Source organism: Phacochoerus africanus, chromosome 9 (genome assembly GCF_016906955.1).
Source record: "Phacochoerus africanus isolate WHEZ1 chromosome 9, ROS_Pafr_v1, whole genome shotgun sequence".
Classification (NCBI taxonomy): domain Eukaryota; kingdom Metazoa; phylum Chordata; class Mammalia; order Artiodactyla; family Suidae; genus Phacochoerus; species Phacochoerus africanus.
Window position 1 is genome coordinate 113,676,893 of NC_062552.1, and position 15,597 is coordinate 113,692,489.

At 43.7% G+C, this 15,597-nt stretch overlaps 1 protein-coding gene across 11 annotated transcripts in view; it reads right to left on the reverse strand.

Annotated features, from left to right (window-relative positions):
* Positions 1-8,453: 8,453 nt before the first annotated feature.
* Positions 8,454-15,597, reverse strand: part of FOXN3 (forkhead box N3) — a 415,529-nt gene continuing 408,385 nt past the window's right edge. For all 11 annotated transcript variants that reach the window (XM_047796330.1, XM_047796332.1, XM_047796329.1 and 8 more), the window contains one exon: positions 8,454-15,282. In XM_047796330.1, coding sequence (XP_047652286.1) covers positions 14,742-15,282 — 541 coding nt within the window. In that variant the 3' untranslated portion in view covers positions 8,454-14,741. The remainder of the gene's footprint in view (positions 15,283-15,597) is intronic.

The following is a 15,597-nucleotide window of genomic DNA, read 5'->3' on the forward strand; positions in this document are numbered from 1 at the left end:
CAGGGACATGATGAGACAACTTGACTTGGGTCTTAAAGGATTGACAGGGATTGTTCAGGAGGAGAGAGGTAGAGAGTAGGGAGAGCATTCATTCAGAAAGAACGTGAGGGGACGTCTCATTATGGCTCGGGGGGATACGAACCTGACATAGTGTCTGTGAGGATGTGGGTTCAATCCCTGTCCTCAGTCAGTGGGTTAAGGATCCAGTGTTGCCACAAGCTATGGTGCAGGTTGAAGATGTGGCTCAGATCCCACATTACTGTGGCTGTGGTGTAGGCCCCAACTGCAGCACTGATTCAACCCCTAGCCTGGGAACTCCCATATGCTGCAGGTGGAGATGCCTCAGGAATTTGGAGGGTCACCAAGGGTAGCCACAGTCCAGGTGGGTTGAGGGGCTCAAGATAAAGCTGGAAATTTGGGCTGGGGCTCATTTCAAGAGGCTACCTTGTGGGATTTGGCCATTATCCTGCTGGAGATGTGGCCAGGTATGAAGATTTGAAGCAGATGACATGATCAGAGGTGAGTGGGAGAGCTAATTCTTGTGGCTGTGGGGATGTGTGGAGGCTCCTGGCTGGGTTGACATCCAGGCAAGAGGCAATGGGGCTTGACCAGGAGGGAGGTTGTGAAGGTGAAGGACAAGAGCAACCAAAGATGAGTTTGAGGCACCACTGACCAATTTAGTGCTGGATTCCACGGAGGGACTGATGGAGCCGGAGGGATTCAGGATGACTTGGCGACTCATGGAGAGTTTGGTTTGGGATGGATAGTTTGTGTTCTTGATGGCACCTTGTAAACACTAAGGACCAATTTCACGTGCAGTGTGTCTATGTTATCATTAAGTTATAAGTCCTTAGATATATGAAATGAATTCTACCCTTGAGGTGTACGAAAGTTAACTTGGGTGTGAGTATAGCCTCCTTCTGAATTTTTTTAATTGGCACTTGACCTTTTAACTCCGGAGACGTTAACTGCCAATAACGATGAAACAATATAATTTCCCTGCTAATGGGTAGGGATGGATTAGATGAAATTTTCAGTCTAAAATAAATGGTCTAGGGAACACCTCTTCACTGTGGAATTGTGGGAATATAAATTGGTACAACCACTGTGGAAAACAGTATGGAGGTTCCTCAGAAAACTAAATATAGAACTACCATATGATCCAGCAATCCCACTCCTGGGCATATATCCAGACAAAACTACAATTCAAAAAGATACATGCACCCAAATGTTCATTGCAGCACTATTCACAATAGCCAAGACATGGAAAAAACCTAAATGTCCATCGACAGATGACTGGATTAAGAAGATGTGGTACATATATATAGTGGAATACTACTCAGCCATAAAAAAGACAAAATAATGCTATTTACAGCAACATGGATGCAACTAGAGGGTCTCATACTAAGTGAGGTAAGCCAGAAGAGAAAGAGAAATATATTATATCATTTATAAGTGGAATATAAAATATGGCACAAATGACCCTACCTACAAAACAGAAATGGATCACAGACTTAGAAGACTTGTGGTTGCCAGGGGGAGGAAATGGGATGGACTGGGAGTTTGGGGTTGGTAGATGCAAACTATTACATTTAGAGTGGATAAACAGTGGGGTCCTACTGTACAACATAGGGAACTATGCCCAGTCTCTTTGAGTAGAATGTGATGGAAGAGAGTATGAGAAAAAGAATGTCTATGTATGTATGACTGGGTCAATATGCTGTACAGCAGAAATTGACACAACACTCTAAATCAACTATACTCTAATAAAAAACATAAAAGAAATGGTCTAATAGAAAGGATTAAGCATCAAAAATTCACAGCTTTTGTACCGTGTGACCAGAGTCCCTGATAATTAGTGTGCATGGGCACATTCCCTCTGAGCTCAGAGTGGAGTTTGTGCCATGATCCACCTGTAGGCAGGAGGTTGGACATGATGAACCTTCTGAGGTCTATGGATCCATGTTCAGTGAGTAAGAGTTTCAGGGAAAAGACTAGACTGATAAACAATGGAATGTTCCATGCATCTTTCTGCACATTCTTGTTTGCCCATCACAGTGGCAGGAGAATTATTAACATAAAGCAAGAGCATGCTGTGCCACTTGGATTCTCCAGTCTTTGCTCTTACAGCAGTTATGAGAAGGGAGCAATGAAGGCTAGGTGGTAGGGAGAGAAGGCAGGGAGAGGGGCAGGGGTTGGAGATGAAGACTGGCTTATAAATTAAGAACTTGGAGCATTACGTGGAAGAGGAGGACACAGACAATTATTTTATCACAGAACTGGTAACCAGTGGCAAGGATCAGTTCGGCAGGAAATCATTCTCTCATGGGAGGGATGGCCATGTCTGCATATAGCAAACAGGCTCTTATCTAATTCCTCACCAGCCAACAGAGGTGGGAAGAGGAGAGATGAGAGGGAGAAGACGACAAAGGCTGTATTGATCTTTGCAACCAGTATTTTTAGATCTTGAAAAGACCACTCAATACTGAGAAGTTTGGGGAACAATATACCAGCCACCATAGAGATACCCATGACTCGCTATGGCTGGATTTGGGGAGGTGATCATACTTGAAGGTAGGAGCCATATTTTTCATCTGCATCCCCAGGGCCCATCAGGACTGGCACATAGTTGCTGAAAAACAAGGATGGGTTGACTATGATTATGAAGGAGAGACTGCTTTAAAACTTCCTTAATCGATTTTTTGATTTCTTCTCTATCATTTCATGTTTTGGGTAGCCTTCTCAGACTACTGAAGTTCTGGATGCTTAAATATATATGCCATGCTTGATAGTGTCGTGTCTTTAAAAATAAATAGTTGCCAGAAGTAACCAGACTCAAGTTCTGAGTTTCTTTTCTTTTTTTTTAAAGGAAGACCATTATTTTAGATGCATTTGCCTCTATTTAGAGACTAACTACATGCTAGATATGGCAGCACTCTAAATGAGCTTGCACATGGAGTGAAGAAATACCACTCAGCATCATGCTGAAACTCCTTGATTGTAAACAGGAGAAGACTGTCTGCAATTTCGGATCCATAGCCTCAGTGCTGTCCTTGGGCAACATTCTTGGACAGATTATTACAAAAATGGTTCATAAGTTTTGGCAAGGAAGCCAGCTTGAGCTCACTAAGACAGAGTACGTGAATGGATGGATGAAGACATGGATGAAAAAATTGTGGTTACTTTTTATAAGAGGGATAAGTTCCTTAAAACCTCACCTAATTTAATATATACATAAATCAAGGCTAATTCCCCCTAGGAATAAAGTAAGATTTATGTTCTTTCAAGTATTGTATAGTAAGTGAAATTTTATTCTTTTCTGTTGCCTTATTTCAAATTTGCATAATTCATATTAACATAGAGTATGACTTTATTTCCTTTTTTTTTTTTTTTATAAAGGAAGACTATGAACTTATACCTGGAGATCAAGGATGTACCTGACAAACTTTTGGTTGGATGGAGAAATGTAAGCTTCATATGGTTTCATAAAGCCAGGTGCACATATAACTAGTTGAATGATTGCCCTCTAAGGGGGCTGATTGAAATAAAAGTTGACCTACAGGGAGGTCTCCAGAACCACACCACATGGCTCCAGCTTTGTCCTAATCAACAGACAAAAGACATTTCCAAGTTTGTAATCCATGATACCTGGAAGGAAAGTAAGTGTTTCCAATGGACCCTCATACCACCACCCACCCCCATGACTAATCTCAGCTGGCTTTGAGCAGTGGACCAAATCTAAGGAGGTGACATTTAATAGAGATGAAGTTACACACTTCGATCCAACATGAATATCTGGAAAAGCACACCAACGGCTTCATTATTTTAATTAGTCGCAAGTTCAGTGTGAATCAATGATATGATATGACTTCTGAAAACAAAAATAAAAAACAAAACAAATTCAGGCTTTGGATATATTAATAGAAACAGAGAGCCTAGAATGAAGAAAGTAATAGCTCCTCCTCATCAAACCGTATTTCAAGTCCTGTACTGAGTTCTGATCACGAACTGGGACATGTCCAGAAGTGAGAAAGAATAGACAGAACTTGGAGTATTTATTCTGGAAAAGACTTAGGAAGGAAATTATTACTGTGTTCAAACATATAAACGGTTGCCATGTGGAAGATGAACTAGGGTTACATCTTTGTAGCCTTTCAGGCTAGTCCAAGGAACTTCAGCCAAATGTTTCATGGAGTGGGATTTGTCTCAATATATAGACAATTAGAGTGAAGACGAGAGAACCATCTAGGGTCAGCTGATATGTTTGGTCATTCTGGAACCATTTAATGGCTAATCAAGAACATTGTTACAAAAGAGACTATGAATCTAATTTCCTTCTCTTCTGAACTCTTGAAGAGTCAGTTAAGATGATTCAGAAAAGAGAAAATAAATGGCCAGTAAATTATGGAAAATCATGTCACTTTGCTAGTAATTAAATAAAAACACAAGCAGTAGTAAATTGTCGATTACACCTCAAATTAAAAAAATAGCAATAGAATTTTGTCTGGTAGCAAAAATTAGAAAAATAAATTCCAATACTGGCAAGGGTGCAATGAAATTGGGGTTTTTACTCATTGCCATTGGCACTGACGCCTTTTGAAAGCTGTATGTAAAGAAACATAACATGGATAATACGTTTGCTCTAATAATCTGATAGGCTGTCTAACCAAATAGCTTTGTGCCTGAAGATCTTCATTGCAATATTACTTAGAATAGAGGGAAACTAGGAGTTCCCACTGTGGTGCAGCAGAAACAAATCCAATTAGGAGCCATGAGGTTGCGGGTTTGATCCCTGGCCTTGCTCAGTGGGTTAAGGATCCGTCGTTGCCATGAGCTGTGGCGTAGGTCGCAGATGTGGCTCGGATCTGGTGATGCTGTGGCTCTGGTGTGGGCCAGCAGCTGTAGCTCTGATTAGACCCTCTAGTCTGGGAACCTCCATATGTCGCAAAGGCAGCCCTAAAAAGCAAAAAAAAAAAAAAAAAAAAAAAAAAAGAGAGAGAGAGAGAGAGACAGAAACTATTCTGAGAAATTTAAACTATTGTAAGCAGTTTAAACAATGAAAAGGAAGGTAATAATCGAAGATGACAGGGCCACCCACTCAATAGAGAGTTATGTATCATTTTCAAAGATAGTCATTTCTGCCATAACAATAGGGGAAATGCCTAGGACACAATGTTAAGTGTGTACGTGTGGGGAATTGCCAGCTCTGAAATGCTACAGATGTGATGATTATAATTATATACCAAAGAGATGGATATAGCAAGAGATCAGAAGGAGAATTTCCTCTTGAGTCCAGGTCTGCTACTAGCCAGCTGTGTCTCCTTGGGCAAATGCCTTAACTTTTTTGTGCTTCGGCTACTAGGTCTGTAAAACAGGGAGTCTGGACTCAATGGTCCCTAAAGTCCCTTTCAGTTTTACGATGGGACTAGAATGGACTCATTTAGTGAAGAAACTGCATCCCAGTGGGATTAAGACATCAGCCACTGCCTTGTTTTCAGACTTCCTCATCATACTCTGCTTCTTCCATAAGATATATTTTTAGAAATCAGTTTTGAGATGAGTAAGAGATGAGAAAAAAATAGAATTCCTTGATCCTTCTCAAATTGCTGCATTTTGAAGGAGATTAAGCCATATGTTCTGTAACTACTTTATTATGGAGTAACATAAAACATTAGGCTACTTTATCCTGAAATGCCCACAAATGATTTCAAGTCAAGGTACTATTTCTATGATTATTACTTTAAGAACTGTCCTGGGAAGGTTTATTCACCCAAAACCAAGGGCAGAGGTTCCCCTTCCATTGAATAAACTGATTCATTCACTTACATTTGAGTCTTTTATAGAAAAACTGTCCTTTCCCAGTTCCCGAACCCCTGGTTTTGTAGCCCAGTCAATTAAAACACGATCAACACATATTTGTGTTTATGTTCTTAGAGGAACATTTGATTCCTAGGGGCTCTGAGGAGCAGAGTGAAAGACAGGAGCTTTCAGGTGATAATCAAAAGCCTCTTAGGTTGGGCTAGACTCCCTCTGAAATTACCCTCATCTGTTCAGAACTTTCTAGAAGGGTGGTGAGTTCTTAGTTCAGAACACTTCCTTTCATCAGGCAGAGCCGTCAGGAGGAGAGGAGAAACTGGTCAGGGGCAGTAGCACTGCTCACCTTCACTCATCCCACCAAGGCAGCAAAAACACACTAAATAGCCTTTGTGGTCCTGAAGAGACGTGGGGAGAGGGGAGGGCAGGGGGAAGTTTCACTGCTCCGAGGATTCATACAACTTTGAAGACAGTGTTGTCTGCTCTTTTCAGGAAAAAAATCCATTTTTGATTGCTTAGGAAGCATATGTAAAAAGCAGGGTAGCTTACATCTAGATTACCTAAATTAGAGGAGAGCTTGTGTATTACCTAAGTATGCAAATGAGACATCCATCCCCCAACTCATTACACCTTCAAGGCAGAGTCCAGGATCTTGTAGTTCTTCTCAAAGCAAACACAGAACACTGAACGGCATGCATGGCATGGAATCACACATGCTCCTATTAAAATCATGGAATGAAAATCACTTACAAGGGTGAGCTTTAGTAGTACTTTTGATTTCTATTTACTTTCCATTTATACCACGCTGCTTTTAAGAAAATGAAGGTATTGGTCGTTCCTGTGTTTCCTTCTTTCCAGGGAAGGAATTGGAGGGTGAATTGAAGGAGACAGCGGTTGTGGCCCTATTATGATGAGGACAGAGGACCTGGATGAAGAGCCACGTGAATACACAGGAAGTAAATCTACTTGAACACAGGTAGAAGCAGCTTAGAGACACACCTGAGGGCTGTCCTTTGAAATCAGTCACCTGACAACATTCTGAGCTTATTTCAGGAGGATGGCCAATGCTTAACCCTCAGGAAGCTCTGGTCCCAACCCCACTGAGGCGCCGTCTAATCACTTGAGCACCAGCTTTTCCCAGCAACTCGGTGCTCCTCTTCCCTCAACATCAAAGTCCCTTCCAGACTGGCTCTACTTGTCACTGTTGCCCAGCAGTCACTGGGATAGAGGTGGTGCAAAACGATTGTTTCCTGAATTAGAAATGAAGAAAAGTAATGTGCAATAGTAATACCGAATACGGTGAATTTGACTTTGGTGGCAGTTTTATTCTATGGTCAGGCCGTGTGAGTTCAGTTCTATCTTTTTCACCTGTCCCCATTCCCATTTATACCACCTCATAGCCCAGAGCTAGGGTCTTCACTGCAGGTGACAAACAAGGACCAGATTTTTTTCCCCTCCCCTTCTGTGGGATGCTCAATGTCCCCTGGAGGTAAGATCAGAATTTTGGAGGTGTTATCTTACTCTGATACTCAATCTAACAGGATATCTCATCTTCGAACACCCTAAGAATCACGTATGCAAGATGTTTGATACGGGCTTTTTATGGTGGCCATACCTTACATTTGACAGTAAGCATGACCCAACTTGGTCAACAATCCAATTTATCGGATTTGACCCAAATGACTTTCTGCTCTTCCTCCCAATTAATTCCCCTGAAATTTTGAAGATTTACCATCTGGAGGGAACACCACAGCTTTGAAGGTGATTCCAACAATGGAAATGGACATGGCAGCAATGCTGGCAAACACACTGGATCCTGGGGTGACCACTTTGAGAAGCCTTGTTGGGAGTCTGTTCCAGTAGGCTCCCTAGAAGAGATGGGCCCCCTGACCTTAGAGGAGGAGGTATGGCCTGGCCACCAGAAGACACCAGTGAGTGTGGCGGCCCAGCGGAAGGGTAGCGGTGGAGGCCAGGTCTACTGGGCTTCCTGCTGCCGCTGTGAGAATGTGTAGATTGACATGAAAACAACCACACAAAAGGGGCCAGAACTCTGAAAGAATGTCCTTTCCACTCCTCCAGCACAGGGACCGATGCCCTGTGATCTATGACTTGTCCCAACCACTCCTTTCCCATTCAGCTCCTTCTTGGTTCTCAGTGGTGATGGATTAAATCCTGGAAGGTCAAAGCCTCCGGGTTAGAGAAGTTATCTTAAGAAACCCTCAAAACCCGGTACAGGTTGGCAGGCTCTGGCCCCACTGTATAATTTTAGTATATTGCTCAACAATTTCCAAAAGAAAGGCACAATCTGTCTTGACCACAAGCTCTGAAGTTCATGGTGGGAAGCCTGCTGTCCAATTCTTTAGGTCAGAGCTGGAATTCTCCTGAGAAGCACAGGTGAGCCCAGCCATAGGCTGCAAGTGTGCATATCTGTAAAAGACGTGTGATTTTCTTCTGAAAGGGAAGCATGAGGATAGGTGTAAGTGCAATGGAGAGTCTAACATCAGACCGAAAAAATAAAAGGGGGGGGGGGAGGGGGGAGAACACACCCCAGCGCTGGTAAGAAACCGACAGGAATTTACTGCTCAGCCTTTGCATGTGGAGACGCGGTGCACACAATACCACGTGGCATTTTTCTTCAATTGATGCAACTCAGTAATTTTTATTGCAACTGGAAGACAATACATCACAGAAACTTTATGGTAGGTCTGGGGAAAAGTGTTATTTACAATAAATGATGAAATAGTTTGTCTTTGGCAATATGATTACATATGAAGAATGTGAAATGCAAGTATGGATGCCTCCAAAGCAACACCATCAGGTCCCTAGAGTTCGGCTGATCGTGCCTGCGTCCACACTGCTCCGTTAGTAACACAAATGCAACTGAGCATCACTTTCCTTTCTCCTCTATGGGTCTCCCTTTCTAGTCATGATATTGGCAGTTTCATACAGAAAGAAAAAAAAAATTGGCTTTTGAAAACTTATTACTCTCGTAAATGAATTTGGCCATGTCGGTCTATTGGCCAGAGGTCAGACGACCCTAAGGATGACAGTAAACCTCTTGTCTTCTGATTGCTTTATCACTGTTATTTCGTTTTCTGTAAAACACAAACAGAACTCAGAAATGTTACAGCATCAGAGTATAAAAAATGAACAAGTGTATAATGCTTCCCAGAGACACACAGACACTCGTTTCCTCCACATCGTCACCATGGCAGTATAAGTAGCGAGGGTGAATGACAGCAGGAAACTGGTTACTGAATCAGCTGTGTGCGCCGACGGCTCAACATACATACTCAAGAAAGGCTGAAGATGCTTAAATAACTGAAATGGTGCTAAGAGTTTCATCGAAAAGAAGGGAGGGGTTGTGAACTCAGGCCAGAGTCATGAAAGGATGAAAGACAATTGCTAGGTTGGATAGATTCCCCATATCGAAGTCTTCGCGAATCCAATATGGAATATTAATTCTTTGCAAAAAGTAGGGAAGGCTGTTCTCAACTTTTGCAAATGAAACACAGTGGAAAACACTGTTATAGATATTCCAAATAAATAGTCTTGATTTCAACACTAACAAAACGAACAAGAAGGGTACTTGTGAGCATTATCACAGTTAAGTCAGAAGTGATCTTTCACCCAGGTCTGATTTCAAAAGTAGGACAGACAGCAAAATGCAGCACCATAGACACATTGGTTTCGGCCGTTAAAAGATGGATTGTTTTAAAAATCGGATTTTCCTTCCTTAATTTTTGGTCAGTGAAGCTAGCACTTGTTTGCCGAACTGTGGAAGAATCGCAAGGTCACACGCATTATTCATGATAAAGCAACGGAGCTGATGAGTCTGTGCTTAATTCAAGAATAACCAGTAGGAGAGAGAGAGAGAGAGAGAGAGAGAGAGAGAGAGAGAGAGAGAGAGAGAGAGAGAACAGGGGTCCACCACCATCACAGGTGTTCTCTCAAAGGACGGGGAATTAACAGATGAAGTCACAAAGGCAGGTGGGTCTATACAGAACACTGAATGCCATGTGTAAATCCTCATGGGACTCCAGAAACGGGAACACCACACAATGTCTATACTGTGATTTACACATTTCGTTACAAAGAGGAAAAAAAAAAAAAGAAGACACCATTACAACTTTGTAACCTTGTTAACTGCAGATATAAACCAAAGTCCCAAGTTTTGGCAGGTAACTAAAAAGATATCACTTAGGTTATATAGCAAAAGTGTTGATGTCTATTATATATAGTAGTATAAATAATAAAAAAGTATTATTTAAATTAGATCACAGTGCTGCATTATGTGCATAACAGTGTTTGATATAGTACTGGAGCTGGGACTTAACGACACGAAGGGTTTAACTGTCAACACGGGTTAAGTCACAATCAAGAGGGGACACGGAGTTCAAATGTGTTCTTTTGGTGGCAAAAAAAAAAAAAAAAGAAAAGAAAAGAAAAAAGAAATCCTGAAGACGAAAGGAAAATACTCCTCTACAGAAACAGAAAGAATCAAATGGCAACATCTGGGCAGCTGTGATCCACCAGAAAGAAACAAGAGTCCCAACCTGAATCAAGTTTAAAGGGAAAGAGGAGTCACATTGAATTGAATTCAATCCCACATGGAAAACTCTCCCAACAGAGGTCGCTTGATACCTAACTCTGATTCCTTCTCCGAGAGCCCTTCGATGAGTGAGAGAGGCAGAGGGTCCACCCACGTGGAGTGGGGGTATCTGTGATGGGGAGCAGTCCTGCTGCGTCCCAGGACGGAGCTGGGCACAAAAGCCACCTGGACAGGTTCTCCTGCACCAGAGCCCACAGCCTGCAGCTGTCCCCCAGGAAAGACGGCCGTTCTGGGCGATGGTTCCCCCCCGGGAGGCCCTGTGGCATTGCAAGCCATGTCCAGCAAGAGCCAGGCACGCTGGACGCCTCTCCCAGAAACAAAGCAGCTCTTGGGAAAAGCCTCTGACACCTCCCTTCTTAGAAGCTCAGTCTCAAGACTAAAACCTTCCACCGCTGTCTTGGCCGTGGTTATCTCAAACCACCGAGATGTGGATTGGATTCCTTTTAGTTTCAGAGACAGTTTCACCAAAGAACTCTTGAAGGGATACTGATTAGAGAGGGGGAGGGGGAGGGGGAGTAGGAGCTTACGGTATATTATAAGGCTGGGAAAAAAATCTATGATGCAAACCCTTGCCACATAGTACTAGGTAAAGATAAAAGACAATTGTAGTAGCATAAAAATAACTGTCTATGTGTCTATCATTTTAAGAAAAAAGAGCTACAGTCTCTTTCTCTTAAATGTGTCTGAGGACCAACAGCAAGTAACTGCAGATGTCATGGTGCTGATGTGTTCACGGTTGTTTTCCAGAGCATCTTCAAATATTGCTATAGTTCCCCATTCCCCCCCCACCCACCCACCCACCGCCCCACGTGAGTATGTGAGTTACTGCAATGACACATGAAATGCCACTTCTCCCTGCCGGAGAAGTGAAAGCAAAAACACCACACCCCTTGACCGGTGCACAGGCGATTTTGTCAAGACTAATGAATACACAGGCTAGTTTGGAAGCTAAAAGAACACCTGACGTTTGGGAAGAAATTCCAAGACTAAAGTGAATTACACTTGAGCAAAATATTCTTTCACAAAGAGGCTTGTGCTTAAATTCTCTACTGCTCTTGGAGGAGGGGTTGCGAGAGGGTGCCGCCTGCCCCTTGGCTTGGCAAGGGCATGGCCAACCTCATTCGGCAATGAAGTCACTACCAACGGCCACATACACATCAATTACTTTTTTTTTTTTCCTCAACAATCAAAATACAAAGTTAAACACAATTGAGCCATTGTTTTGGTTATGCATAATGTGTATGCCTCCAAAAACAGAAGAAAAATAGAAAAAAGTACCCTCACTAAAGTTCCCCCGACGTCTCCCAGCGGCTCCTCCAAAGGGACTGAGGGAGACTCAGGAAAATAACACTTAGAAAGCTGCCCGATGAGGTATTTATGCAAAAAGAGTGGTTCTGGAGTTAAGAACACACTTTTATAAGATATTTATCTATTTCTCAAAGAGATCAGTAAAGTAAATCACACACATTGCATTTTATTATTTTCTAAAAGAGGCCTTTGCTCCTTTAGAGAAAGGAAATGAGGGGAGACAGCCCACTGTGGGGGTTTGAACTGGACGAAATCCCCTGCCAGAAACAGCCCTGGGCCTTTACCTCTGCCTCTCAGGAGGAGTCTGAACTTGATCTTGGGGGTGGGGACGGAGGTGGGCTTGGTCAGGTGACAACACCGGGTCAAAGTGTTGCTCAGGTTGCACGGCTGTGGATGGCTTTTGGGGGTGTCAGATGCTTGGGGAGACGGAGGGCACAAAGCACTTCAAAAAAGACACCCTTATTCCTGTCTACACCCGAACAAGTAATGCTGGAAGTACTCAGGTTCAGGTAATAAATCTGACCCGTGTATGGGTGTAGTTTTTTATTCCCCCAGGTTCTCTGAACAGCAACTCAGGGGGAGTTAATGCACCAGTTAATTCCCACTGTCCTGGCTGATGGAGCTTCTAACAGTGCCGGGCGCTGGCGGATGGGCCCCACGATGGCCCACACAGCCCTGGTTTTAAAATCCAGATCACCCCGGTTCCCTCCGTCCCCCTCCCCATCGTATCCTGAGCCACGGGAGTGGGTGTTTTTGTTTGTGTTTTAAAATTCCCTTCCCTGTGGGTGGAAGATCAAATTCTTTTAGAGGTTTCTCTGGATCTCCCCAGATAGTTTCTTTTAGGCAAAGATAACAGAGGAGGTTCTGGCCTCCGTGACATCACCTAGTTGTCTAAATTCACCTCTTACAGTCTAGGTGGGCTTAATTCCACGCTGGTTCCTGCACCGAGGCGGTAGAGACGGCGGGGCCCCTTCTTCCCACCGAGAGAGGGCGTCGCGGGAAGACGGCTGGGATGGGGCCTTCTCACACCCGTGTCACTTCCTCCTTCACGTGTACCTAACTCACACCCTCATCCAATAAGGCCCATTCGTGTGTTTCCCCTTCTCCTGGCAAATTTGCATAATTAGTCACTGCCTTTTCCCTAGAAGCAAATCACTGTCGTGGTTTTCTCAAGTCAGCGTCCCATAATTCTCTTGATTCTATCATCCACACTCACTACTAAGTTTGCCCTCAAATTATTGCGTCATGGTAAACACGTACAGACAAAGAGAAAGGACACACTTTTCAACAGAGAATCAGAGGGGGTCGGGGGCTGAAGTGCAGACAAGGCAGTACACAGCTCCACCATCAAGGCCCTACCAGAGCATGAAGATATTTTTTGTATTGCAGAGTAAGCTCCCCAACAGTCAGAATTTGTCCCTGAAGAAGGTTAAACCTTAAACACCTGCTTCAAAAAACCAAAACAAAATAATCGGAAAAAAGGAAAAAAAAAAAAAAACCAACGAAAGAAAATTTCAATGAAATTAAAAAAAAAAAGGAAGAAAACCAAAAGAACCTCTAAGCCTAAGGGCTTAAAAATTAGAGGCATAGCCTTTTCTCTATTTTCTATATTTATATGAAAATAATTCATGCTTCATGCTAAATACATTATTTACCTTACAAGAACTTTGTTATTTTTGAATAAAAAAAAGTTTGTGTTTTTGTGATTTTTTTTTTTTTTCAAAGGAATTCCATGCACTGTGGATCAGAAATTTCTGCTGGCTACACTGGCTGAATGTGGAAATCATTGATTTTTGCAAAGATGAATCCTGACTGACATTAATTGCAAACTCCATTTTGAGGGCAGTATAGGAGTTTTTTGTTTTTTTCCTTTTTTGCCATGTTTTAGTTTGTCCATCAATGTGCCTTTTATCTTTAAAAATCCACCACAATACTAATGGCAGCTTCCGGAACTTTTTGTTTTTGTTTCATGTTCACGTGGATCAAATGGTTCTGACAGACAGAAAAAGATCTGTACCATTATTTCCTTCCCTAACGGCTACCGGACTTGATTTTCACTTGCGCAGTAAGAAGACATCGCTTGTTTTTTGCATCAGTTTTTTTTTTTCTCTCTCGTGTGGTGTGTCTAGGTGGGTGCCTGTATCTGTGTGTGTGTGTGTGTGTGTGTGTATGCGCGTGCATGCATGCACGCGCAGGTGTGCAGGACCAACCTTCAGGCTTATGGCTTGTGGAACCTTCTCTTCATTTAATATAGAACAGAATTGGTCAGCAACATCACTAAAAACGGACCCAGTTTCTTCCCGTGAGTCACTGACAACCTGGTGAACACGAATGGTCCAGTGTCCACCTCGGAAGATGCTACCAGGCTTCACGGTTAAGAAGCGCAGAGGCCTGGTAACTGCCCTGCCCTGCCCCCTCCCCCTGCATTCCTGGGGCGATGCCAAGGGTTTTCCTGGCACCATTCAATGCCCTCTGCATGAGCTTGGGTCTGCTCCCAGGGGGACCAGGGGTCTTTCTTTCTCCTTATGTGCATTCACTCAGCAAACCCAAGTGGGTGGACATCCTGACCTTTTAAACCTAAAGGTTGGGCCTGATCGATGGTTACTCTGCACAGTGCCTTCTAGGATGTGTATCCCCGTGGCATTACGGTTGCCATCCCTGCGGACTCAGCCACGGTGTTCTGACAAGCTGGAGGAAGCAATGGTAATTTTGGCTTTTTCGGTTTTGTCTTCAGATAATGAAAAGCTTTTGTAAAACAGCTGAGTGTCGACATGAGTTCTATGGCTTCAATCTCCTTTAAACATAAAATTCTTAAGGGTCCAAAACAAAGGAGGGGGGCAAATTAAAAAAAAAAAAAAAAAAAGGAAAGAAAAGAAAGAAAACCAAACCAAAAAAAAAGAAAAAAAGAAAAAATAACAAATTGCTGATATTGCCACAAATCATTAGAAATCTCCTGACATGCTGAAACCAAATGGCCGTAAGTTCAAAACAAATCAGTGACTTGTTTTTAATTTTTTGTGGTTTCCTTTTGCTCTTTCTGCCCCTTTGCCGTCCGATTGGTGATGTTATTCAAACAGGACCGAATCCCCGCCAAGTGCAGGAGCGACCCCGCCGCCTCTTTCATCTCCTCGTCATCGCTCTCGGGGGGCTTTTCCGTGCGTCTCTTTTTGAGGGGCAGCGTGTCGCTGGGGACCTTCCTCGCCTTGGCGAAGTGCTGGCGCTTCTTGTGCTGGGACGCGTAGCCGCTGTCCCCCAGAGCATCCTTGGCCTCCTTCGGGCTGCGTTTCCTGTCGTCTTCCTCCGTCTCACTGTGGCTCTCGTGGCTCTGGAAGCTGCCCTCGCTGCCCTCCTGGCTCCCCTTGGTGGCAAACTCGTAGTGGTCATCGGCCGAGGAGGAGGAGACACAGTCGCTGGCGGGCGAGGTGCTCCTGGCGTGGGAGGACTTGGCACTGCTGTAGTTGTGATCCTCCTTGGGGTCTCCGCTGACCACCGGCGAGCCACACGACGGCTCGCTCTCAGTCCGCATCCGGCAGCTGGTGAGGCCGTTCCTGCAGACAGGGACGGCGGGGAGGGATGGAGACAAGAGAGGACACCGATTAAAGCCCCTGGGATGAGACAGCCGGCAGCCCCCTGAGCTTGCACATCAGATGCTTTGCTGTCCGAGCCGGCGATGGGCCAACAGGCGGCTCCGCTTTGAAGACAGGGTCCCAAGTCCTGACACCTCTGTCTTCCCTAGCTCATCTCCCATCATGACATTTTCACTCCATTTGCGCAGTGGAGACGTCAAAACAACACTCTTTTGAAATGACAGCAGTGGAAGCGCAATCTCTTCTATTAAACCATAAAAATCAAGCTGTGCTTGG